Raw genomic sequence first — 27,872 nt, 5'->3', positions numbered from 1 at the left:
ACAGGTAGTGCTTTGCTGTGTTTTTAGTAATACTTTAGTAATACTCTTAATGCTTATCTGAAGCTCTATGATCCAAATGTCTCTTTTGTTTTGCTTTCAGGTACTATGAAGCATTTCCTCCTCTTTCTGAAAAGCCAGTTTGCCTGCAGGAAATTATGACTGTATGGAATAAATCCAAAGTATGCTCTTACTCTAGCTCCTCATCTTCATCCACTGTTCCACCAACTAGCACGGATACATCTTCTCCAAAGGACTGCAACAGTGAAAGTGAAGTAACTAAAGACAGAAGTAATAAAGTATCTGCCACTGTACAGGAAAGAACCCAGCAGAAGAAGAGTAAAAACGAGAAAGAAAACAAGTTTAGTAACAACACTGTTGAAGAGAAGCCTGTTTTGTACAAAAAGCAAGTCCGACATAAGTCTGAGGGAAAGATGCGTCCCCGCTCCTGGTCGTCCGGATCCAGTGAGGCTGGCTCAAGTTCTAGTGGTAATCAAGGTGAATACAAGGCATCAATGAAATGTATTAAAGTAAGACACAAAACAAGAGAGGTTCGGAATAAAAAAGGGCGTAATGGGCAGAGCAGGCTGTCAGTGAAATCCAGTGAAAAGGCTGATAGAAAAGTCCACAGTGGAAGCAGCAGCAGCAGCAGCAGCGGGTCCATCAAACAACTGTGCAAAAGAGGTAAAAGGCCATTAAAAGAAATTGGAAGAAAAGAAGCTGGCGGTAGTGATGGAAAAGATTTATATTTAGACAGTAGAAATGAAAAGGAATATAAAGAAGAGCCCTTGTGGTATACTGAGCCGATTACGGAGTACTTTGTTCCTCTTAGCAGAAAAAGCAAGCTGGAGACTACATACCGCAACAGAGAAGATATATGTGGAGTAACATCAGAGGCTGTAGAAGAGTTGTCTGAATCAGTGCATGGTCTTTGTATTAGCAACAATAATATTCATAAAACATACCTCGCAGCAGGTACTTTCATCGATGGTCACTTTGTAGAAATGCCTGCAGTTCTAAATGAGGATATTGACCTCGCTGGGACCTCAATATGTTCTCAACCAGAGGACGACAAATATTTAGATGATGTTCATCTGTCCGAACTAACGCACTTCTATGAAGTGGATATTGATCAATCCATGTTGGATCCTGGTGCCTCAGATACGATGCAAGGGGAGAGTCGGATTTTAAATATGATTCGACAGAAGAGTAAAGAAAAAACTGATTTTGAGGCAGAATGTTGCATAGTGTTAGATGGAATGGAGTTGCAAGGGGAAAGTGCAATATGGACTGATTCGACCAGCTCTGTTGGTGCTGAAGGGTGGTTCTTGCAAGATCTTAGTAATTTAGCTCAATTTTGGGAGTGCTGTTCATCTTCTAGTTCTGGTGATGCAGATGGGGAAAGTTTTGGAGGAGATTCTCCGATTAGATTCTCCCCCATCCTAGACAGCACAATGCTTAATTCACACATGCTTGCTGGCAATCAAGAGCTCTTTTCAGATATTAATGAAGGGTCTGGTATAAACTCTTGTTTTTCAGTGTTTGAAGTGCAATGCAGTAACTCTGTTTTACCATTTTCTTTTGAAACACTCAACTTGGGAAATGAAAATGCAGATTCTAGTAGCACTGCTAATATTCTTGGGAAAACACAGTCTAGATTGCTAATATGGACCAAAAATAGTGCCTTTGATGAAAATGAACACTGTTCTAATCTTTCAACAAGAACCTGTAGTCCATGGTCACACTCGGAAGAAACACGTTCAGACAATGAGACTATAAATATTCCATATGAAGAATCCACGCAATTTAATGCAGAAGATATTAATTATGTAGTTCCTAGAGTGTCTTCGAATTATGTAGATGAAGAAATTCTAGATTTTCTGCCAGAAGAAACCTGCCAGCAACAAGCTAGAGGTTTAGGAGAAATGCCCACTTTGATTTTCAAAAAGAAATCTAAGCTAGAATCTGTCTGTGGTATTCAGCTAGAACAAAAAGCAGAAAGTAAAGACTATGAAACTACACAAGGGTGTAGGGAAAGCAGTCCACATGGAGATGGCTACAGCTCAGGGGTTATTAAAGATATTTGGACAAATATGACAGACAGAAATTCTGCAGCGATGGTAGAAATAGAAGGAATAGAAGATGAATTGTTTTCAACGGATGTAAATAACTATTGCTGCTGTTTGGATACAGAAGCAAAAGTTGAAACCCTCCAGGAACCCAATAAAGCAGTGCAAAGATCAGAGTATCACCTTTGGGAAGGTCAAAAGGAGAATGTAGAGAAGAGAGCCTTTGTCTCAAATGATTTATCAAAAGTAGATGGTGGTGACTATACCACACCATCAAAACCCTGGGATGTTAACCAGGATAAAGAAAACTCATTTATACTTGGTGGTGTGTATGGGGAGCTCAAAACATTTAACAGTGATGGAGAATGGGCAGTGGTGCCACCTGGTCACTCAAAGGGGAGCTTACTGCAGTGTGCAGCTTCTGATGTGGTGACAATAGCTGGTACAGATGTTTTTATGACTCCAGGTAATAGCTTTGCTCCTGGCCACAGGCAATTATGGAGGCCGTTTGTATCATTTGAGCAGAATGAGCAATCAAAGAGTGGAGATAATGGATTAAATAAGGGTTTTTCTTTTATCTTCCATGAAGACTTACTGGGAGCTTGTGGTAATTTTCAAGTCGAAGAACCAGGGCTTGAATACTCATTCTCTTCCTTTGACCTGAACAATCCATTTTCACAAGTTCTTCATGTAGAGTGTTCATTTGAGCCAGAAGGAATCGCATCTTTCAGCCCTAGTTTTAAACCTAAGTCGATTCTGTGCTCTGATTCAGACAGTGAGGTTTTACACCCCAGGATATGTGGTGTTGATCGAACGCAGTACAGGGCTATACGGATTTCTCCGAGGACTCACTTTCGCCCAATTTCTGCATCTGAACTTTCTCCAGGTGGTGGAAGCGAGTCAGAATTTGAGTCAGAAAAAGATGAGGGAGGTATTGCTGTTCCTCCTCAAGTAGATGTATTTGAGGATCCACAAGCAGATCTCAAACCTCTGGAAGAAGATGCAGAAAAAGAAGGGCATTATTATGGAAAATCAGAGCTTGAATCTGGAAAATTCCTTCCCAGATTAAAAAAGTCTGGAATGGAGAAGAGTGCACAGACATCACTGGATTCCCAAGAAGAGTCGGCCGGGATGTTGCCAGTAGGAAACCAAGATCCCTGCTTAGAATGCAGTATGAAAGAATCTCTAGAAGGGAGAGTGGTGGAGAGCTCTAAAGTAAACTGCAGAATAGTGGAGCCACGTGAGGAGACTGGCAGGTTTTGCAGTTGTAAAGCAGGGTGTCATTTCCCCACGTATGAGGATAATCCTGTTTCTTCAGGAGAGCATGAAGAGGTATGTGGATATATAAAATTACAGAATTTGCAGCTGGCAGCTGATAACCAGCAGTTTGTCATGTGACAGTTTAGAGTAAATGTTTGTGATTATATAGATCTCTAGAAAATACAGTTTTGTAGAGAAACTGGAGGTTCCATCTGAACATAAGAATAAACTTGCTTATTGTAAGGGTGACCGAGTGCTGGCGCTGGTTGCCCAGGAAGGTTGTAGAGTCTCCATCCTTGGAGATTTCAAAAGACATCTGGACAAGGTCCTGGGCAGCCTGCTCTACTGGGCCCAGCTTGAGCAGGGGGAGTTGGACATGATGACCTCCAGAGTTCCTTTTGAACCTCAGTCGTTCTGTGATTCTGTGAAAAATAAACCATCTTCAGGTATTTTGGTGTCATCTTGCATACCTTTAGAAATATATGCATGTGTACACTCATGTGGCTTTAAAATCTGTTTACCTTAGGTCTTTAGGTTATCTGATTTACATATAAAATGTTAAAATGTGCATAAATTTTGAGTAATGAAATATTACTGATTTTAATTCAAACATATTTTAAAATTCTGAAGAAAAAGATCTGAAGCCAGTCTTCTGAATATAGTTACTTCCAAGTAGAAGAATTTGGAGTTGAACTACTGGATGTAAACTTCAGCAAAGAAAGGCTTGTAAAAAGGCTTAATTGTCTGGAAATTAAAGCATCCTCTTGTCAGCATAGAGCCAAAAAGAAATAAAATGTGGATGCAAAATATCCATCACTACCACAGTACTATAAGAAAGACTCAGCATAAATATGGGTTAAGATCAGAGTTTTCTTTCCAGTAATTTTAGCCATAAGTTAAGTAATAATCAAGGTAAAAAATCCATTCTAGCCAAAAATACCCTGAGTTTTTCTTGCTGTGAGCTCCCTCTGCTCTTGAGTAGAAACATGTAACTATCAAAATCAATTAGATGTGTGGCCAGCCCAGAGATATTGTCTGGATAGGTATAAGTTACATCTTACATTTTCTTTTGCTTACATCTTATATTTTCTTTTCCTCTTCAGCCTCCTCTTGCACATACTCAGCAGTTGTAATATTTACGTTTGGAGGAAGTTTTTCCACTTTCAACTGAAGAGTTGCACCCAGCTTGTGTTGTGCAATTGCATATTTCTCAATTATAAGTTTGAAACACTAACTCATATACAGGCAAGCTAACCTTTCTCTTGCTAAAACTGAAGCTCACCTTTTTGTTGAAAAAAATCAGACTTTCTTATTTTCCTTCTTCCTTATTTGCTTCTTCTCTCATCCTCCTTTAAATTAATTGCTTCTTTTCCCAGCATCAGTAAGTTGATATCTCCTGCTTGCACAAGAGAATCAAGTTTGTGGCTTTTCCAGACCCTTTCTAGACATCTTGCTTCCTCCTGCTCTGTTAAGTTAACAGAGATGAAGTGGCTTCAAAAATCTTTACTGGGGTCTAGGAAGTTTCTGTGTTTGTGCCAGGCCTTGCAGAAGGAGTCATCAAAAAAAATTAATAGACTGTAAGTCAGAACAGATTCTGTAATTGCCTTTTAGTAGGAGTTGGGGAAATCTAACTTCATCATGCAGTAGGGAACAATGAACAAACAAACGATTATACAGTTATATGTGACAGCAAGAGCCTGAAGTTCCTTCCAGCCCTTTTCAGATCTTCTTTCTGGATGTGTAGTGCCCTGTGAGGCTGCTTATTCACTTCAACCACTTATCCATTCAAGAAACTAGTAAATGGCTGGTGTAAGTTTACAGTGGTACCATAGTTTATGGTAGCTCTGGGGCTTTTGGTAGTGAACAGTGCTCAGAAAGCTCTGGTATTTTATCTTATTTAAGTTCCTTAGTGCAAGAGGAAAACCTACTGCTTCCCTTGCTCAGGTCACATGATTTTGTAGGCATTTTCATAGCTTCAAAGTGATAAACCACTGAGAAGTACAAAGGGCCAACAACCCTCTCAGCAGTCTAGACTCCAGTTTGGTTTGCAATTAAGCTCTTCCTGGGGGGCCTGGGGAGCTTGATTACCCCCTAAGCTCAGACAGCCTGGGTTAACTCATCCCCCTGTATCTACCGTGTCTCAAGAAGGTGTGAGCACACTCCGGGCTTTTCTAAGCACCAGTAGTTGGAGTCTGAAGGTAATTGGCTCTTTGGCACATTAAAAGTGTCTATAAAAGATGCGAGCCTTTTTTCTTTTTAAGAGTGGTATTACTTATTTTCACGAGCATTAAGCAAAATCAATATAAAATACCTAGAATTAGGACAGTCTAGGAGAAACTTTTCATGGACACCCCACACATACATGCATGGGGGAAAAGCAGGCACTATGGTCTGGACTGATTAGTATAGATCAATATTTGTAAAGATTTTTTTTTTTAATGAAACTTTCTGTGTTTCTATGCTTGACTTAGGACAGAAATTAAAGTCACTGTTTAACTCAGTCATCTAATGTAAAGTTTGAGTTGTGTTCTGAGGTACCTCCAACATTTTTGCATAAATAATGGATGTGAAAATACTAGTATAAACCACAGTGTAATAGTAACACATTCTGTTTTGCATCACTTAAACTGGAGTTATATATGTGCTGTGCAAACACACATCTCTGAATACCTCCTATTTATAAACAAGACTGTAGGAGAATCTGGTTCAGTTTCCTCCCTCTTACCTTCTATATTAGAGCACTTGTTTTAGAATTATAGTGTATTTTGCAGCAGGAATTTGCAAATAGCTCCTGCAGAACTTTTTCAAACATGAATGATATTTATATACCTAGCCATAAGATTAAAAAAAACTAAAATCAAACCAACAACAAAATGAAACCAACAAAATAATAATTTTTTTAAAAAGTCCAAACCAAACAACCTCAACAAAAAACCGCCAGCACTTTCCACCCAAACAACTACATAAAACCCCACAAACACAGCTCCCTTGCCCCCACCAAGGACAGTCCTTTTTCTTCCAAGTAAATGCTCCTACTGTTTAGCTGTGGAGTCATGGGTAAGTACCCAATGTGGACCAGTTAATGGCCTGTGAATAATATACCAACACTGCATCTCCTATCAACACATTTTATGCAGGCTCCAAACCAGCAGGTACGCTCTAAGAATGCTCGTACTGTTGGGTCCTTGAGATAGATAAAAGGGGTTTTAAGGTCTGAAGACACCTAAGGTTTTGGGGATGAGGAAATTTTACTGACAAAAACTGTGTTTGTGGATCTCATTACTGAATTGGCCATGAGATTTGGTGAGGTTCTGTGCTGGACTGGAGTAATGCAATGTAAGTGCATAACCCTTTTAGAAAGGGCTGTCAAGAGAGGAAGGGAAGCAGAGTGCTTTATAAACCTTGGTTCTGAGGTCATGTAGAATGTAGAATGTAGAAGATAAGCTGCCATAAATCCAGGTAGTGATAAGGGGGAGACAAAATTCAGAGAGGTCTGCTGCATGCCTTAAAATCAGGGGAATCAAGTGGAAAAAGAGCATGTAGAGTCATGCACATACAAAACAAAGGACTGACTGTAAAAGAGTGAGTAATTTGGGGGCTACCTAAGACAGGACTGATCCAGATAGTTCTTGGTAAGTTCTGATCAGGGCAGGTGATGAAAACACCTACAAAGACTCCTAAGCTCTAACCTTCTAATTAAGAAAACATTATTTTGCAGAGATATTGAAGGGCTTGTATGAAAGGACTTAAAAAAGATAGAGTTCACAATAACAGTTTAAAAATCATGAGGAAAAAAACCAAGGTTTAAACAAAGCCAATAAAAAAGATTTGGTACACCTGAAAGTTCTAGAAGTAAATCAGAAACAGAAAGATGACAGAAAGATATTTGAGAAACAGAACTAACAAGCTTGGAAAGCTAGGATAATGTGATATCCAAGGTATTGATTAGTGCATCTATTGTCATTGCTAAATGAAAAGACAGGTATTACATTGTTGCAGCTAGTCATAGCAATATTCACCCAAGTATCATGAAAAGCAGCAACTAATTTGGGAAAAGCCTACTAGAATACTTGTTTGAGAGCACATGGAAGATAGAAAATATGTAAAAAGCATATTATGTTTTTAAAGACAAAAATGGAACTCAGGGAAAATGGAACCAATGACCCTCTTAAATTCCATAAAGAAATACTCTAAATTGTAAGTGGCCCAAATGCATGGGTAACAGAGAAAGTTTCCAATTATTAGTTTAGGAGAAAGATTGCACTCTCAGAATAACAGCCAGTGGCTTACTGAAGGACAACAGAGATGAGTATTTTTTCTAGTGTGTGGCATGTTTATGAAAATCCCTGATGATAAGAAACTGGGAAAGTCTGCAGTCCTGGAAGACAGGATTAGAATCAAAAGGTTGTTAAAGTGGAGCAGTGTCTGAAATGTAAAATGTAATCCTGCAGGGGCAACTGAAATTTCTACAGAAAATAATAACTCTCTTTACAAACACAATGGGAGGAGTGACAGGTGAGGCAGTTATGTGAAACAGAAAAGCATCTTCAAATAGATCATAGTTGAGTGTAAATCAGGAATGACACACTGCAAAAGACAGCAAGATTGAGATCCATGCACAGGAATGCTCTCCTGTAAGAGGGGAGTTGCTCTGCTAGAGTATTGGGCTCTGTGTATCAGGAAAGGTGTCTTGACGAGAGAACATCAAGTTCACTACTTACAAAAACAGAGTGAAGGAACTGGGGGTGTTTTATCTCAAATAAGAGAGACTTGGAGCAAAGGCAGCAGTTTTGCAGAAGCCATATTCATAGTTAGAGGAGATAAGGGAAAAGCTGTGTTGTTCTGTAGTCTCTGGTAAACACAAAGGAACTGGATGTGATGACCTTAAATCACAGTAAGGGAAATTGGAGAATAAGAATTCTAACCAGACAATGAGCATATTGTAAGGCTCAATTATTTTTTAGGGAAGCAGTGGAAATTCTGCCTTGATGAGGCTGAATGTAGGAATGATGCATTGTAGTTGAATCCAGCTTTGTGCAAGAGTAGAGGCTAGATTATCTAATAGAGTCCCTTGCACGTATATTTTCAGTGAAATTCGACAATGAGGTTACTGCCAAATAGGTTTTAAGAATATGAAGTCTCGACTCGGCTCCCTTTGTTCATTTGTGACTGGCTTCTTGAGCCAAGTGTATCTTCACTGGGTGGCTGATGAACTAAAATTAGGACCTGATCTTTTGGAATGGGACTCAGTGGGTTCATTGCTGCTTTGACTTCTGAATTATTCATGTGTTGTATTCTTCCTGATAGTAAGGGGTTGCAGAGCAGGTTCAAATAAATCTGTGCTTACAGATTAATATGATTTTTTCTGTCAGTTGTAACAATTCTGATAATATTCATTCAGACCATACTGAGGCTTTAGTGCTTATTCTGCTCACATTCTGCAAGCCTCTTGTCACCCTTGTCAGCCGTGACCCTTGTCAGCAAGTATGCTGAAGCAGTACAGCTAGTCAGTGATGGTGTTTCCAAATTAGTATCTAATAGTCTAGGAGAAGCCTCAGTTACCCTGTGCCTAGCTGTAAAAACAGAAAGGAAACCCAGCAGTCTTCCCTCTGACCAGCAGCAAAACTGGGAGTGAAACAGCACTGCAGCTGGTTTTGCCCTGCTATGAGTTCAACTTAAGAATAAAGTAAAATAAATATGAATAGTTTCAGAAAGGAGAGACTTCCAGTCACAATATTTAATACCAGAACTATTCTAAATAACAGCTATTTAGATGGTTAGCTGGACAACTTAAAACTTTTCATAAAACACTGGAAGTATATATGAGTGTGTGTGAGAGAGAGGAGGAGAAGGAGACATAAATTGAAAATCGTGTTTTAAAAGGGAAAAATTGCCAGCAAAGGAAGGTAGACTCTTGGTGCTATTCTGGAGTTGGTATTTTGTATTTACTGATTGGGAGTATCTCTTGAATTCACAAAAAATTTCACAATGTGAGACTGTGCATTTCTAGGAAACACTTAAGCAACTGTAGGAAAAAACTCTTCTTCCACAGATGTGTAAAATGGACATCAGAAGTGCCCTCTATCCCCTCCCAAACAAAAACTCTGCACTGAGCTGGGAGCTCTTTGACCTGCTCCAGCTCTCCAGGTATCGGGGCTGTGATGGAAGCATAGAGGGGCTGAAGCAGCCAGTGTCAGTTCAGTCACAGAGCCATCCCAGAGCAGGTGCTGGGCTCTGCTGGTGCCTCAGCCCAGGAAGGAAGGCTGCTGCACTTGTTATGCCCTGCCAGGCTCAAGCTGGCTTTGCTTGTAACCTGCTGGGGTTCATCCAGCTTATCCCGTGTGCAGGTGTGACAGCAGCAGTAGCAGAGACTTTGAAGTTAATAAAGCATTGTGCCTGTAGAGTTAGATGCCTCTATCTATAATCAGCACAGAGTGAGGCTTTCAGGATTGAATATATTTGTAAATGTACATATTTCTTACGAAGTCCTGCTTATACTCTTGAGCTACTGTGCTTTTTTTATTTTTCTTTTTTTTTTTTCTAATGTTAAAAAAGACACCTACCAATGGCTTAAGTTTCTAAGAACTCCATTTTCTGGAATTAAAAGTTCGAATTTTTGGAGGGTGGTTCCAAAAAGACTGTTTCTCAGTCTTATGACAGGAAACCAGCACAGATAAGTTCAAATAAGTTGAATCTAGGACATGTTTCTAAATACAGTGCTCTTGAGTCATTCCTTTGGTTTGAGAGGGGCTTCTCTTTATTAAGGAATAAGTGTTTGTAAGTTTAAGTTCTATGGGTGTGTAGTTCTACAGTAGCTTAAGGACGAACAAAAGGATGCTCATTAATCTTCCATGTTTAAACATTCTCAAGTTTACAGAGGAGGAAGCTGGCTAGAAAGTCAGTGTTGAAGCTCATTTGTTAGTGTTTGTTGTAGGCAGTTGCACTATAGTTTGTTTTTTATAGCTATAGAGGATGTTACAAGCTGGCATTGTCTTTTGAAGGCTAATAGGGTTACCTCAGGTACAGCCATGGAACTGAGGACATGTCTGTTGTGACAAGCCCTTGGTATTTTAGCCGTGTCTGTCAATTCTGTAAGGAAAGGCCTCTGGTAAAGTTAAACTAGCATTAAAATACGGGGGAAGGGAGAGTATTTTGGCAATCTTAGTGATTAGATTACTTCTAGCACAAATACAAATCATTGATCATCCTCATAACCACTTCTTCTTCATGTTGACACAAAATTCTCTAATTTTGTGTTTTCCCATTGGGTAATGGTACTGCTAATTCATCCTTCCAAACTTCAAACATGAAATTTTGCCACTTTTTGTTCACTTTCTTTTCTGTTTTGTTTTACACTGAACTATTTGTCAGTTGGCTAACATTTCACTAATACTTTCATCTATCGGGTAGCTCTCTCTAGATTATAAAGTGTAGGGCTGGAATTAATTTTTTTTTTTCTGGATTTGTGTAACTCTGTATGGGCAAAGTCTGAGCCCCAGCATGGAATTCATATTGGCTGTAAGAGTTCAGAGAATGGATGTTCACTGTAGTTTGACAGTCATTTCGCATTAGTGTTACAAGTCGAGCAGCGTGACCTGTAAGACTTGCGAAAATTCATTGTAATACCAGAGTTTCCTCCTTTACATGTAAGTATATTATTTATGGCATAATGAAGTGTGATTATTGTCTAAACACTTTCCTATATTGAATACTAATCTGCAGAGAATGAGTGGCAGCCAGGAAAAGCAATGCTGGTGGGAAAAGGCGCTCTATTCTCCCCTTTTTCCTGCATCACAGTGTGAAGGTAAGCACCTCTGCCTGTTAGAACTAACTTGCTGTTGCACCCATGTTAGAATGAAATGCTCCTTCTTATGGACTGGAATTGCAGATGAATTGGATTTACTGTCTGTATTTAAAAAACCCACACCAGTAAGCTTCCACAAAAAATTCTCTGATTTGAGAGAGAACTGGGATGCTTCAGTTGCACTTGTAGTAAACCTCTAGCATGATTCTAAGTTGGTTTTAAAAGAAAGTGGTTTTAAAATAGTCTCAACATTTATGGAAATTTACTTAATTCCAAAGCCTGCAATTAAGTAAACAGAAAATCTCTGATTCTGAAAACGCTTTATTACATTTTTTAATGTTTCATCCTGAAAAGTACTTATTAGATAGGTAATTCTATAAGAATGTGAAAACATGATGATTACCTTTTATGGGTGTGCATAAATAACATGCCAGTTATTCAGTGAATGTGTGGAATATCTCTGAGACTGGGAAGGAGAGGGATTTGTCACTTGGCCACTCCTTTCACACTGACCAGTCTGGGAATTTTTCTGTCCTGCACAGAGAGCAAGTCCAGTCTTAGTAGGCAGGCTGCTCATGACCAGAAGCAGGTGTGCTTCCAGCACTCCCAGGAATCTGTAGCATCTGACAACTGACTCAAGCCCAGGTTTTCAGTGGACTGGCAAGAATCCAGGCAGCTTTTTTTTGCCTGCATACCAATTCACCTTTTCTGGGGAGAAGGCAAGAAGCTAAATAAGAACATTCTGTATCCTGAGTTGACAGGATCTCTGGTGCTTTCTGTTGGTACAGGCTCAGGGTGAGAAAGTTTTGATCAGAGACCGGGTTCCTTAATAATCTGAAAGTAGATTAGCCAGTTACTATTTCTGAAGTGCACCTTTAAGTGCAACCAACTAAACTGGGTTCTTGGTTCTAAATCAGCCTTACTTTGGTGTTTAGGACAGGGTGACTTTTAAGAAGATCTTAACTTTTACTTCGCTTCCAAGTATAGAAATGTGCACAGTGCAAGAGCAGATTGGCGCTCAGAAGCTGCCATGTCAGAGAAAGCCGTCAGTCTTCCTTCCCGAGGCGGGGGTACTCGGTGTCCCTCGGCACGGCCGCGGAGCCCGGTTGGCGGTGGCCGGTGGCGGTGGCCGGTGGCGGTGGCCGGTGGCGGTGGCCGGTGGCGGTGGCCGGTGGCGGTGGCCGGTGGCGGTGGCCGGTGGCGGTGGCCGGTGCTGTCCCCTGGCGGCGAGCGCGCGTCACTGCGGCAGCGCTTCCCCGGCGCGCGGGGGAAACGCGGCCCAGCTCCGGAGCTGCTGACGCAGAGCCAGGGTGTCTGTCAGGGACAACAGAGCCAGGCTTTGCTCTTTGGGACTCAGTTTTTAAACAAGACCGGGACTTTCTCCTCAGAGGTGGTGTTAATCTTCCACAAAGCTTTTTCTGTATCCCGTTTTCAGTATGGGTGCTTTTTATATATGGGTGTTAGTGCATGTGATCCATATGTATCTATCTACATGATAGATGTTGGCATTATATATATAAGTTTACTCTGGTAAGTAGAAATCACAGCCGTTCACATCAACTGAGGTTTTTGAGTTTCAGTGAGGATCAGGCTGCTGTTTCAGTCTATACTGTATGGGTACAGAAATAGGAGTGATGTGGAACACAGTGCAGTATCAGAATTTAAAAATGTGCTGAACCATTTATCATAAAAAAGTAATTCTTGCTCTTTGCACGTTAGTATTTTAGGTGTTTTCATTATCTAAGTAGTTTTTTCTTTTACTATTTGGTTATCCAGGTAGGATTTGATTAAGCTTCTGTGAGGTATTATGCTTATTTTTTTAAGGGTGTCAGACCATAAAATCCCCCACAAGCACAGAGTTTACATGGCATAGAGTGTGAATTCCAAGAATACTTCTCTGGATGCTTTAATTTATGGTAAATGTAAATAACAGTGTTCCTCAATTCTGTTTTTTCTTCCTTTGCCTCTGAAACACCCCCACAAACACAATGTAAGAGTGCTATACAAATGCCAAGGGAGAGAATGGTGTAGGAGAACTTGCAGATGTAAAGGAAGTATCCAATGATGATGAACATCTTTTAGATTTTAATATGGTAAGTTTGTCAATGGTTTTGGGGAGGAAGTTTTTTACTTACTTCATAGGGGTGGGCTACTGCATCTTTCCTTTCATCACAGTTCTCAGTCTACCCTCAAATCAAATTCCTGCAAAAACTTTCAAAAGCTTCTCTTCTCTTACTTTGTTTTTTAACTTCCTCTGCATCTTGAGCATCGTTCTGAAAGTTCCTCAAGGTGTTGTACTGTGGGGAGTACAACCCTTTGTACAAACAGCTGTACTTCTAGTAGATAAGCAAAGCCAGTTTTCTTTGGGAATGCTTGGCATTTGCTTGTCATGAGTGTTAAACATGAGTCTTCTTTTCCTTCAACTTCTAATTTCAGTAAGCGTAGAGTGAGCTGAAGTGCATTATGAGGCAGAAAGGACCAGTAATTAAAGGCATAAAGATAATATATGCTGAATACTGTCCTTATTACAAGCAAAAAAAACCCTGATTTTTTTTCGCTAGGGAAAAAATTTCATGTACACATGTATTTACTGATATACCTTTAAACTTCATAGTGATGATAGCACTTAGTTTAACATTGTGGCATGCTTGCTATAGCTTTACTCATCCAGATGAAAATATATTTAAAATACATTTCCTTGAAGTTTAGTCAGATATGTGCTGTGTTTTCTTACTATTTAATACTTACTACCAAGTTTTGGAGATAACCTTCACAGTAATTTTTCTAACATGAACTGTGATAAAGGTACATCCTGAGTTCACTTTTGATTCTCTTGCTGTTTTGTGCAAATCCTAAAATTAAGGAATAGGAAAAAATAATAAAAGCCCCACATTTTTTCCTGCTGTTCTGCAGTCCTTTCTACTTAGTGGACTAAGTCAGGAAAGAGGAGGACTTGCCCTGTAATCATGGCATCTCTCTTGGACAACTACAAAACCATATAACCTCCTAGCCCAGAGAAAAGCAAGCGTGTTCTTTATTGTTCCCCATCAACACTGTCAGTTTAAATCCTTAGGTTTCTTCTGTTTATGAAGCAAGATGTGCAGATGATATAAATGCTGAGGCAAAACCAAATGGCTTCAGGAAGAAGATCTACTCCAGTGAAAGCTCCAGCTCTGAAGACACAGCTTCAGAAGGTGGAAGCGAATGGGCTGATCCGTGTGAGGAGGAGCTTTTTTCTCGAACTCAACTGTAAAAACTGCAGAGTAGAACAGATGATTGAAAAGTAACATGAGATGGAAAACTATCCTTCTTGAGGGTCTGTAGCTCTAAAACAACAACTTGAGTTTCCTCTTCAGTTAATGGATTCAGATGTGTATTTATCTTTCTCTTCTTGCTTATTTTATAGATGAGGACACAGCTGTCCTGTTGAAGATTTTTTTTTCCCCAAAAATACTGTTAAATTCTTGGCTATTTGAACTAGACTAGATTGTGTTGTCAAATCAAGAATGGATGTGCATGTGCTTGTCTTAGGAGTACCACTGCTTTTTTGCATCTTAATTGCAGTTATTTTCATTCGTAACTGTAGCCCTACCACTATTACGATCTTCTTAGCATTGCAGTGTCTACAACTACTTCTGCTATTCAGAGACTTCAGCTTTCTGCACATTAGGCTTTGTTCTTTAAGAACTGGGAGATAAATACTTAACACTGTAATCTATCAGTGCCTTTCTGAATGCAGGAGAAAAGCATGAATGACTTGTCCAGTCTTCATTCAGTAAATCTCATAACTTTGAAGTAGGAACAACAGGGTTGTGCTTTAGAGACTTACAGAAACTGTGTTTTCTATCCTCTGACTCCCCCCTCCCGCAAACCAACACTGAGGATACCATGGTTTGTATTTTTGCTAACTGGAGAAGCCAAGGATTTTTTGTAGGTATGGAGGCAATGTGGGGTTTTTTTTCCTTTTTTTCTTTTTTTGTCCTTTTTAGCAACTTGCCGATGTGGGGCAGAAGTTCAAAAAGTAACACCAAAAATAATAAACCACTGGGGTGATGTGTGGATTGTTGTGAATTTTGTTAATGAGTAATGAGAATGTTGTCTTGTTGCAGATGAAGGCATTCATGTAACCTGCAAAAGCATCCTGTAACTGAAATTGAGCCTGAATGACTGAAACTCTAAAATGCTCAGAGTGTTCAATGTTTTAAATGCAAAGAGTCAGTGCTTCACTTGAAAGAAATCCTGTGGCTGCTGCAGTTAGCTGCTGTTGTGGCTGTAATTTAGTAAATCTTGTAGTTCATTTTGTGTTTCTGAGAGAATGTGTGGGGCAAGTTATGTGTGTGGTGGGTGGGGGTAGGGAAGGTGATGATTACAACTTACATGTGTGATTGCAGTAGTGATTGTTGCTTTATGTGACTTGCTTTTAAATTTTATTTCGTTAACTTAGAAAGTCAATACGTTGTCAAGTTGCATCTGTACAAGACTATCAACTCCTTGTGCTTTTAACACATTATGCAAAATGTATAAGCCAGGAGGAGCAATATCTGCAAAACTAAACATCCTAAGTTTTTACCAACTCCTAGTTTAAAAAATGACAACAACTAACTAGTCTACACGATTGCAGCATGTCTATAACACCAGGAAGTGCAGAAAGTCCAATACTGACTTGAAAAGCTTCACCATTATTTTTGACAGGCAATAAACCTCACAAGAAATGTCGCTGTTCGAAATGTGAGCTGAACTGCCTTTGAAATATGTTCTGCGCTAGAAATGCTTTCTGAGTAACTGGGTTTTGTTGCCTTTATTCAATTGACAGTGTAAGAATTTAAATACGTGGTTGGGAAACCATGCCAGTCTTTGTGCGATGCTTTTTGTGAGATACTTGCTAAAACTGGCTTGGTTGCCCTTACCCAAGGACTTTCTTTTGGTCCTCCTCTTAGACTATGTTTTAGGGTTTGTATTCATACAACAAATCTTTTGACACTTTACAGTTTCTTTTCTTAATTTATTTGCAGACTTTGAATAGATTTTTATATATTTTACTTTCTTCTGGAGCTTCCTTGAGAGGTTGTTTAGCACCTGCACTGAAACTAGTTAACTATAACATGAAAGTAAAAAAGAACTTTACACACAAATTCTTCAAATCACTACAGTGAAGAATGGAATAGAACTTCATTTGAGAACAGGAAATGACCAAATGGACATATTTCAAACACAAACTTCAGCTCAGTTATTCTGGCTAGAGCTGCTTTGTTGGTAAGAAAGGGCTCAAAAGTAACAAAGGTGTTGCTCGTAGTTACATTGTGGCATGTAATGATTCCAGCACCTTTGGGGAGAATAAAATCCTAGATTGAGTTTGGGCAATAACAAATTGTCTTTACTTGTTTTCATAGTTTAACAGCTAAAGCTCTAAGGCTTTCAGTGAGAGTTGAAGTGTGGTTTTTAGTTTTTCTATATGGATAGAAACACACACCAACAACAATAACAACAAGAGCATTAAAGGTTGGCATACGCTGAACCGCTCTGTGGGATGAAGCGCATTGCATATCCATAGCACTGAAGTATCAGTTTTCCATTCCTGGGCTGAAATTTGTTTCTACTTTTTGCTTCAAGTGGTTGTATTGTTCTGATTTCACGTACACCAGAGTAACTGATTTTGTTTTCTTGTGGAGTTACTTAACACCGAATAAAAATATAAAAGGACAATTGGATGGTGTGTGTGTGTCTTCATTTTCTTTTGTAATGTGTACAAGTTAGATACAACATGCAGTTAAGCATTAAACATTCTGGAGAAGTAGCTTGGGAGTCCTTTTCATTGCTGTAATTTTTTAAACTATTTTTAGGATGTAGGAAAATTAAATACATTGCATATGTTCTTAAAAGAAAAAAAAAAAGACAAAATTAGCTTTGTCCCCACTTTATTTCTGTAGAAGTTAATTGTTAATTTATAATGATAAATTCATGTTTAGAAAACATGAGACCTTTTCAAAAAAAAACCTGAACCCAAGCAGACCCTCTCTCACATAACAGTTACAGAACTTGTATGTAATACGGGATCTAACCCAGCAGACTTCTATTTCTGCTTTCAACTTGTGTTCAGCCATCAAATAATCAGTATCTCACTTCTATGTGATATAAGTGAAAAACTGCATCTGTGGCAACAAAGTGCACTTTCCTAAGTCTATGGCTGCACCTCCTTTCATAGAAAAGAAAAAAAGTCCCAACAGCTCACATTCCACTTGGTGGAGCCTTGTGCTCTTTGGTGTTGTAAGTCTGCAGCCAAAGTGACCTGGGATCCTGGGCAGAATGATTCTGACTCTGCTGAATTAGAAGTCCAGTGAAAACAACACAGAAACTCACGCTTGGAAATAATGGAAGAGTCACTCTGTAAGGTCCTTTGGTGAGTACTTTTGTTCAAACTTCATTGTTGAAACTTTTAAAGGCCTACATTATTCTCAATTATTTCTTAAATACAGCAGAAGGAGTATATTTTCATAGCGTTTGTAGAAGATGCTTGATTAAAGAACTACATTGCATCAGCCAGGCTTTTCAATTCCTGTATCTGAATTAATACTAAATACATGTATCATAAAGAATTTGTTTCCAGTGTAAAAAATGCTTCTGTCATGCAAAAATGACTGTATAGTTCTAGGCAGCAAATTCATCTGTCAATGGGAGGACAGGCTGTAAATGCATGTCACATTGTGACTTCATGGGAGTGTCTGATGTGAAAATACATGGAAAGGTAGTGAACCTTCTGGAAAGCCAGGATTCCTTCACAGTAACTCAATTCTTTCTCTGCCAGGACCAGCATAGTTAAGTATTATCCCAAATTAATTAGTCATTACCTTTCACATACAGCATCTCACATAATTTTCCTTTATTACCTGTGAAACTATTAGCAACAGGACTCCAGAGGTTTGGGACAAAGGAGACTTTACTGATAACATTTTAGCTTCCTACTGTAAGACTTCTGTTCCATTGTTCAAGTTCCTCTGAAAATGTAGTATTACATACAGGTGCTTATAAATTTTATGATCTACCTCTGTGCTCCAATGGAGTGATAATGGGATGAACAGGAAAAAGCAGCTGACAGAGCTGGCAGTGGGCCAGCATGCTGCTGAGAAAAAGCCACTGAGTGACAAAACACTGCCCTACTTCATCTGTGTGTAACAACTTCCCCTATAAACAGTGAGGACGGAGGCTGAGCTGAGAGGCTGCCATGGACACTGCCTTCTGCCTGACAGCCTTCCTGTAGGGCAAATGATTCTGGAAGGCTACAAAAGCCCTAAGTCTCTGTGTCCCTCGGTAAAAATGCAGGGTCCCTTCTATTAACAGCAGTAACAGCCATTTAATAGTGCTACAGCTGCTTGTCATATAAAGATTTCAGGAATTGTTAATGGTTCACTACCCATCATTTCTGCACAGGCCTTATTTTACTTACTACAAGCAGAGACACAGGAGAAGCAGCAACTCTCCTTGTCTCCAAATTCTTGAATTTCTTCTCAAACCACTCTAAGCAATCATGCCTGTTAGAAATACTGTTAAAAAGTATAGATGAGTACACTTCCAGATTAATCTCTGCTTTTCTGTTTGTAGCCATGGAAATGCTCAAGCAAAGAGCAGTACAGTACAATAGCAGTACTGAAAGCAAATACATAAGCAGCACCTAAAAAAAGGGTGCCATTTCCACCACTGGAGTTTTTTAGGAACATATTAGACAAATGTGTCAGAAATGATGTCATGACCCACACAAACTTGTGTAGTTTTGTCCTTTACTGACCCCCACCTTACTTGAAAAAAAGTACAACTTGTGTGTTGTTTAGGCCCATTGTCTGAGGAGCGATTTGCCTCATTAACTTCTACCTGCTATGATGGGCCAGCCTGATCCCTTACAGATACGGGACAGAACTTGGTGTTGAATTTTTCATTTTTGCAGTTACTTTATTTGTGCAATAATGAATATTAAGAACAGCCTTTATGTTTCTGTTGCGGTGGCTAAGTCCACTTTCCCCCCCCCAAGTTACCTAAAAGTGATCTCTCCCTACAACACTGTGCTGGAAAGTTCTCCCTTTGTCTAGATTCTGATGGTCACTGGCCCTCTCCCCCCTCCCATCCCTTTTCCCATTGGCCCCTGTTATGTCACTCAACCTTGCCTCTGCCCCCTAGCCCTCAGACCATTGGTTTTAAATGCTCTGCCCGCCTTTGGGAGTTTTTGGGATAAAACGGGCGTGGGCTTTCGGTTTGGTTGTTCTTTCTTGCCTCTCTTCGGGGTATTGCCATTAAACACCTCAGAACTGCACACAGAGAACCCCTCTCGCCTCTCTGTCTCCGGTCTGTGCACAGCCTGTGTGTGTGAGCGGCTGTTCACAACCACTGCCAAGGTGAGACTGTGTGCACGCGTGGGTGCTGGCAGAGCGCCGCCTAAGAGGGCCACGAGGGACCCAGCAGGGACAAACACGGCATCGATCCACCGAAGCCCTCATTCAATATGTTTCCAATACCCTTTAAGTAGGATTTTGCCTTTTTCCTTTTTTTCTTACATTTAATAACTTCTAATTTTTGCATTGATATTTGGCTTCTTAATGTCCTCACTTTGCAATGGAGCTCTAGCCCTCAATTATTTGACTCTGGAACCCTCATCTATTTGACAACAAAGTCTTCAGGAAGTCTAAGTTGTTATTCATGGGTTTTAAATATTTTTCCACCATTTTTCCTGTAATTATATTCAATAAAAAAATACTAAATTCTTTGCAGCACTGCAGATTCATGGAGACATAATAATGGGATCTGTTCCCTGCCCAAACTGAATGTTACTTAGTTTAATTCATCCTTCCTAGGTATAGACAACAATTGATTTTTAGTCCAGTACTTTTTTTCTTTGTAGTGAGTTCCACTAGGAAGTTGCCATGTTGGCAACTGCTACAGAATAGATCTGTTTGCTTTTGGAAATTTAATTTAAATTGTACTTGCGTAAGAGAATAAATCTGTTATAGAACTCCAACTTTTCATTATGCAGCTGTGCATAATAACAACCGTGTTTCCTTCTCTGGCATAATTTAGTGATGAGTGAAGATCTGTAACAGAGGTACCATGGATACTTTGCTAACAGTTATTTATGGGCACTTAGGATTCTGCATTTCTGAGATATTATACAAGGAGCAGTACTTTTAGTTAATATAGTTTTACTCCTTACACCTTATTACTCATTTTGTCTTTCCTAAACAGCTTGTAGACAGCGATAGGAACAATCCTGTCATGCATCCTGTTTCAGTAATATCTGTTCAAACATGCTGGAAAATCTCACACACTCTTCCCCTGCCTTTCCTGCTCTTCATTTTCTTGCTATCTTGTGGAGGGTAACCATCTCAGTCTATTCTTACCCAGTGGTAACAAAAGGGTTAAAAGCTATAGACTAAGCTTCCTCATCCTTTATCAGGTCTAAGTTCCTATAGGAAGAGGCAGCCTTTTGGGATGATCAAATGGCACATTCTCCAGCTGTTCCTGATTCATCCCAAACCTATTAAAATGGCCTGGTGTACAGATACTCCACTGCTAGTAGGAACACCCATGTGAATGGTGGCCATGCTGGAAATGGACTGCTATCAATACAGACAAGCAGAAATAGTTTTGTGTGAACAAAATTAATTTCTGATGAATCTGAAGTGGAAGAGCATAATACTCATTTCTCAAAAGCATCACCATTTGCTTCCAAGGTATTGACATTCTTCACAGAATTATTACCCTTTTCATTGCTATGAGTAAGTAGAAACCTGAATTTATTCATTGTTCCCTTTTCTTGTGCCATATAACATGCACGAGTTACTTCCCTGTGCCTGCAGGTAATTCTGTAAAGCAAGGAGGAAAAGGAGCAATATCTCATCTCATCTCATCTCTGTGCTAACATCTGCTTTCAAGAGAGAACTTCTCTGACTTGTGGCATGATGGATGATAACTCAGAGTATCCAGCACTGCCACACTTGGTACCCTTGCACTCTGGCTTAGGTGAGCTAAAACTGCCTTAAATCACAGTGATGGCAAGTGGAGGCAGGAGCTGTTGGTCAGCTCACATTCATTGATGCACAACTGTTGTACTTTCACAATATGCAAATCTTTGGTTAACTAGAGAAAAAAATATATTAAAATGTCCTCTGGCTTATGACAGAGGATTACTGACTTCCAAGAGCTGCACAGCAGATTCAAATGAAGCTCGGTTTGGCTGGCTCTGAAAGCTGCTTGCATCACAGTTGGCTTGTGATGAAAATTCAATCTAGATGTTCTCATCTAGCTCTTAAATAAATTTGAAGCTGTATCAATTACAAAATTGCTGAAGCTTCAAAACAGAACTGAAAGCCTAAGCAGAGAATATTTTCTCACATCTACAGGCATAAGAAGTATGACAGAAACTTGCATTTTTGTTTTTTGGCTCTAATGAAACAGAGGAAGGACTGGTATTTGGTGTACTTTTATCATATATAGTATTTTTTGGAGAAATCACTGAGACAGAACAGAGCACAAACTCTTCATGCTTTCTTGCAGAATAACCATAAAACTGGCATATCGAACTCTGCTGGCATGTGTCTGTATGACAGCACTTTTGAACTATAAATTCTCTAGCACCAGTCTATTACTAGACATGTAGAAGCTTCTTGCCCACTAGGTGAACATCAGTTGCCAGTTTGAGGCTGCTCTATGCAGTGTTTCATTTCTATGCAACAGCTGCAGGCAAGACACTTAAACAAAACAAGATTTTTATCCCAAGAATTTTTATAAAATTAAGTGTTCTACAGGTTTACTTGACCCTGAATCAGTGGCAGAAGACTGATAACTAACTTCTTATCATGCTCCTGAGGATTTATTTACAACCCATGTGTTTAAACAGGAAGACTTGATTTCTGTGTGCCCTCCTGTGTGAACTTTAAATTTTGCACAGCTGCTGCAAAAAGGTGCTAAAGGTCCCCTTTGCACTGAGTTATGCTTTTATACTTCCTGTACCTGGCAGTACCTGTTCTGTTTCCTTTTAGGAATTAGCACATGCCACACTTCATTAGAGCTAGTGGTGTGACACTATGTAGTCGCAATGTGAGCCCTTCAGCTTTTCCCCATGCAGAGGAGTAATAATACACAACATTTGCAGACAGAAACTACCTTCTCTGGGATGGAGGGGGTATGAACGGAACTGATACTGACTGCTAATGCAAAACACTGTTTGGTAATAGCTCATGACAACCAGAAATGCTTCTTCCCCTTTCCTATTGAGTTATACAGCCATTCACGTGCAATAGAGGGGTTTTTTTATATTGACTAGGCTGTAATTTTCTGTGACTTTCTGTATGCTGAGATACTGCTGAAAGATTTTCTGTAGCAGCTTTTTCTAATCGTTTCTTCAGCCTAAATTATGTTACGAAGCTGGGAGTATCATTATTTCCTGTGCAGGCACTTGCTTACTTAAGAGAATTCCTGACTGTGTGTTTCCATTCTGTTATTTACCCTGGGAACCAAAAAACTGACCCAGGTACAATGACATACCATGATAACAGTATTCTCTTCTGATTGCTCCAACAAAAGAATTGATTCCCACTCTCAAAAACAGAAGGAAAAATATCAATACTGAAAAAGGAATTAGTGACAGTATATGCTCCAAAAATCTTTTTGCCTATGAACAAGTTTATAGTGCCTCAAAATTGGTTTGCTTTTATTTATTTACATTTAATATGGAAGCTATCTTACAGATATAGTAGTGCTTTTCAAAAGATGATATGGAGAAATTAGTGCAAATCTTAAATCTATGATACCCATCTTAGAAATACAGCAGACTAAGGACTGATCCAGTCACAGAAACAAACTATCTGCAGAGGTATAATTTTTGACTGATGGTAGATTTTCAGAGCAGTTTCATAATTACCTAATTCTTACCTTTACAGTAGGGAATTGGTGTCAACAGGGTCATGGTGGCAAGTACTTCTGTACAGGTTTACCTTAGCCTCTCACAATTCATTCATGGGTAACCTGCCCATATCAAAGCTTGAATAATCCTGGGTTTGCACTGCTTGATATCGAACTAGTTACACCAACACAAGTTCAGATATTTCTGCGTTTGCTACCCTCACACTTCCAGCTTCAGTGTAGACATGAGAGATGTGAGGTGACGAGAGTACTTACAACCTCGGTTCAGATGGGGGACAGCTTTATCTCACCACCGTTCTAGAGACATGATCACCGAGTCTAGGTGCGAAACATATGACCTTTGCAGAAAAAAAAGGGAGTGCCGAGTTTCACAGACGATAAGGAAACATGACAGATCTGTTCCTGTCAGGTGCTGACTGCTCGGAATTTCAGTGCAGGTGTAAAGCAGTCCATGTGAACGGCAAAAGGGTGCACTTTGAGACGGAGGGTGAAGAGAATGGAAAGATAAACATACAAAAAATTACCACCACAGAGCCTCCACTTTCGGCATTACAGAGCGTAATGCCGAAGTTCCACAGAGCTAAGGATACACCTGCACTTGATGTCTCCACCCCTTCCGCAGCCCACATTTGTAAAACCGCTGAATTTAGTTTTCCTCCTAAACGCAGGCGGCAACAGGAGTACAGCCCGCCTGCCCACCTGCTTCCCCCGGGGACGGACAGGGCCGCCCGCCGGCCCGGCAGTAACGCGGGACGGGCTGCAGCGCCCGGCAGCCAAAGAGCGGCTCCCGCCGGGCGCGGGGCTCCTCCTCGGAATGAGCGCCCTCAGCCACAGCCCCGCTTCCCTCCCGTCCAGGGGCTGCTCGGAACCAGCACCCTCAGCCACAGCCCCACTCCCGGGACGCCGCCTCTCCGGGGCTGAACAGGCACCACAGTCGCCGCTCTGTGGGCACCGAGGCCATTTAAAATGGCGCCCAGCGGCCGCCCCTCGCTCCCCTCCGCGCAGGCGTTCCCTTCCCCGGCGGGCGGTGCTTCCCCCGCCGCGCCGGGCCGGGCCAGCGACGCGGGAGGAGCCTGAGCCGCGGGGGCTGGAGCATCGCCGGAGGAGCCCGGCACCTGTCCCGCAGCCAGGTGTGCGCCGCCGGCGCCATGGGAGGCCCCGCGCCGCGTCAAGGGGGTGCCCGGCAAGGGGTGGCTGCTCCGCCTCAGCCGCGCTGAACCTGGCGCTGCTCCGCGGGGACCGGAGAGCGGCGATATGGACCGCCCGCCGCAGCCGCCGGCCGCTTCCTAGTCCCGCAGCAGCGGCTGTGGGGCGGGTCGGGCATGGCCCAGCGTGACGAGAGCGACGGAGGGCAGCGCTACCCCGGTGAGGTGTCTGGGCTCCTCGGGGCTCTTCCCGCCCGGGCGGCGGCGCAGCCCTGCCGGGGCTGGGGGTGTTGGTGGTACCTGTTGGTGTGAGGGGCAGAGCCCGGGGGGTGCCGGGCCGGCGGGAGCAGCCTCAGCGCCGAGGGGCTCGCCGGGGCCGCGCTGGCTGCGGCTGCTGACTTGCCCGGCTATGGCCACCTTAAAAGTTAAGAGGAGCAGGTGGGCTGAGCCGTCGGAGTGTTCACCGAGTGGGTTAAAGACCGTGGAAAAGAGTGAGCGCTGCTTCCTCAAGGCTTTGGTCGTGGCTTTTTTTTTTTTTTTCCTGGTTTTGTTTTGTTTTTTGTTTCAGTTTCTTTAGGTTGTTTTGTAAGCGAAGGCCGCCAGCTCGGAAACCTTCGCAGAGCGAGTCGGGCTCAGCCCGTGAGAAGGAAGAAACTTTCATCTCGCTGTTTCTGTTCTAGTAGAACTCTCCCAGGCAATTCCCAAAGACCAAACAAAACTACATCTCACGATAGCTGAAGTTCTCCTGACGCTGCTGCTAATTTAGTGTGGTTCACAGAGTTTTAAGTAATAATGGTGTGGGGAGAGAAAAAGCCGTGTAAACCGCTTCTGGAGCAGAGGCTTTAGCAGAGCACTGTAACTTGTTTGTATTGCCTGCCTGACGGAGCAAAAACAGTCGAAAAGCAGTGAATGGCTTACTTATGATTGCTCTCCGAGCACTCCACTCAGAAGCCAGATTTGTAAAGCTCTAAAGGGCCTTTCTAAAAGGTCACCAGCTGAGAGTTAGATAACAATCATCTTAATTAAAAAAAAAAAAAAATCCCCACTGGTTTCTTTTATTTCAGTAAAGTTTCAGCCGTACTTACAAAGGTAGCCTTGATTGCTGTATCTTACGTTTTGTTTAAAGGCAGACTTTTTGTAGCTTCAGGAGTTCTTCACTCTTGGCAATGCTGTGGCTGTTGGAACGGGCATGTGAACAAATGGGACCAAGAAATCTTTAATAAAACTGAGTTTGATGCTCTTGTGCACCAAGGTCACCCAAAGCTGCACTTGATAACACCAATGTGTTTCTTGGTGCATGCAACAAAAATATTGTTAAACGCATGGAGAATATAAACCATTAATTTGAAAAAAAATTATTTTAGGAGGGAAAAAAAAAAGTTGCAACTTTGTAATTTAAGAAATTCTTTGTTCTTAAAGACTTAAGAAAAAATGCTGGCAGAGGTTAAGTGTTGTAGAGATGAGGTGTGTGATATAAATTGTGATGTTAACTGTTTGAGAACTGAGCAGTATGTGTAACCATTCCCCTTCTCATTCCTGTGAGGCAAGAAAATATAAAGCCTGTTTTGCAAATTGTTGTCTTAGTCTTGTTGCTTGCCTAAATTGTATCATAACTCATAACAAACTTGGAATAATGGGCCTTGAGTTGGCATCTTTCTGTTTTTGTTTTACTCTAATGATTTCGCATTGCTGTTATCTTTCTTTAACTTTTTTATCAAAATGGTTAAAAAGCCATTTTATTGTAAATCTTAGAAATTCTAATCAAATATGACTTGTTCCCTCTGTGTGGCTGAGTGGTATGCAAAGCCAAAATCTGTTTTAAAGCCTCTGGTTATTGTCAGAGCATGCCTTCTTACATGCTGTGATCAGAATTTGGGGAATGTGAGGCCCTATGGGCAGCCCTACTGAGAAAGATAAAAACTCCACCTGTCAGAGAAAAAATTACCCAGGAGAGGGCCTGAAAGCAGAACTAATGTATGTTGATGTTTTCATGAAGTTCTGACACTTGCAATTTAGAGACTTTCTGAGTTTCTTTTTGTTTAGGAATCATCAGTGGATTTTTATTCCCAAGCTTACATGTAAATTTCTGGCATCCATGGTGTTCTGTGACAAGGAGTTGCACAGTTTAGCTGCCCTTTGTGTGAATAGTTGTGTCCTGATGTTAATTTTGAACCTGGCTACAAAACTGTCTTTGTCCTTAGCGCTTAAGTTGGAAGCGTTAATGAGTAAATAATATCTACCTGCTCTCTCATCACCACTTGTGACCTTGGCTGTATTTTCCTAACTCCCTTCACCTTGTTACCTCTCGTGGAATGCTCACTCTTATGAGATCATGTTCTCTATAAGACATACGTGTTAAGACTTTACAAATATCGATTTTATTTAGATCATAATATATTTAAATAAACAATGGGGATTATTAATGTTGTGCTGACAAAATTGCATGCTATTTCTCAATAGTTTATTATACTCAGATGATAATGTTTCAACATTGTTATGTTAATAAATGCTTTATGGAAAGAAGCTGGCATTGGAGCACGACAGAATATTTGACATCAATTGTCAGATTTTGCACTTACCAGTGAGGCAGATAAAACAGAGTATAAATATCACTTCATCCTTAAAAACAATCCTACAACAACCTAACGCAGAATGAATCAAGGAGTTCTCATGTGTATCCTTGACAGCTGATTGCATCTCAAGTTTTCATTTAAAGCCTTTGACGGGTACACTTCAAAGCCTCCCACAGTTTCGCTGAACTGTGTAAAACCTTTGTAGCTTGATGTTGCGTAATTTGCTCCAGCAAGCTGTAGTGTTGTATACTTCTGCATTTGCTGGTTGCCCGTTTAAAGGATCTCTTCCTGTTAAATTTATTGCTTGAAAAAATACAAGCCAAGTTAAAATAGCTTCAGAAGCCAGCGTGGAATTTTCTTTTCACCTTTTTTTTAAACTCTTTTGTTTATAGTATTTGGCCTCTGGAGCTGCTGTGGTTACTGCCTCTGCCAAGGTCACTTGAATGCTTACTATTTGTAAGCTTGGTTGAGAAGAGCAGTGCAATTAAACTAAGGACTGGCTGCTACTTGGGAAAATCATTGAGCAGAAGTGAAGGCAGTCATGGGAGGAATTCATTACAGGAACATGCTTGTACTGTTTACCCAACCATCATCAAAGCTGTTCCTGGCAGATTACATTTCTGTGTTTTGATTTCTGGACTGCACTTTCTAAATGCATTTATAAGTTTGAATTCTTTTATGTCAAACACCTTGGTTATACTGTTCTGAAGTGTGTATCTATATATGCTGTAGCGTAACATTGGGGCTGGGTGAGCTGTGTATTTAAAGAGCAACGTAATGTATATGAAGGGATAAAGGTGAGCACAGGGAGAAGAAAACAGTCAGACTTACATTAGAAAAACAAGTGAATTCAAGCAAGAAGGTCTGAGAATAGGCGATCCCAGTATACAACAGTAATTATACCTAATGCTCCATGTTATGTCTTATTTGTATACTTCAACTATCATTGTTGACTTCTTGAGTGTAGTTTGTTGCCTGCATTCAAGGGTTGCTATTTAGGGTTGCTTGTTTTTTTGCTGGCCCTTGCAATTTTAATTTAGTGAATAGAGAATTCATAATGTACATGGTTGGTGTGCCAGCTATTTCAAGACATCATTTTAATTGCAGGGGATGTAAACTT

General features: G+C 40.6%; 2 protein-coding genes across 4 annotated transcripts in view; both read left to right on the top strand.

The window, feature by feature from the left end:
• Positions 1-16,836, top strand: part of KIAA0232 (KIAA0232 ortholog) — a 65,395-nt gene extending 48,559 nt beyond the window's left edge. For 2 of the 3 annotated variants that reach the window (XM_032110388.1, XM_032110386.1), the window contains 3 exons: positions 101-3,398; positions 11,049-11,130; positions 13,126-14,245. In XM_032110388.1, the coding sequence (XP_031966279.1) occupies positions 156-3,398; positions 11,049-11,130; positions 13,126-13,523 (3,723 nt within the window). In that variant the 5' untranslated portion in view covers positions 101-155 and the 3' untranslated portion in view covers positions 13,524-14,245. Of the gene's footprint in view, positions 1-100; positions 3,399-11,048; positions 11,131-13,125 lie in introns of all 3 variants that reach the window. The other variant, XM_032110387.1, reaches the window with a different exon arrangement.
• Positions 16,837-24,113: 7,277 nt separating this feature from the next.
• Positions 24,114-27,872, top strand: part of TBC1D14 (TBC1 domain family member 14) — a 64,879-nt gene continuing 61,120 nt past the window's right edge. The window contains exon 1 of the mRNA XM_032108564.1: positions 24,114-24,399. Coding sequence (XP_031964455.1) covers positions 24,357-24,399 — 43 coding nt within the window. The 5' untranslated portion in view covers positions 24,114-24,356. The remainder of the gene's footprint in view (positions 24,400-27,872) is intronic.

Source organism: Corvus moneduloides, chromosome 5, assembly GCF_009650955.1.
Source record: "Corvus moneduloides isolate bCorMon1 chromosome 5, bCorMon1.pri, whole genome shotgun sequence".
Lineage (NCBI taxonomy): Eukaryota > Metazoa > Chordata > Aves > Passeriformes > Corvidae > Corvus > Corvus moneduloides.
Note: the sequence above shows the minus strand (reverse complement) of the source record. Positions and strands in the feature narration are given on the sequence as shown.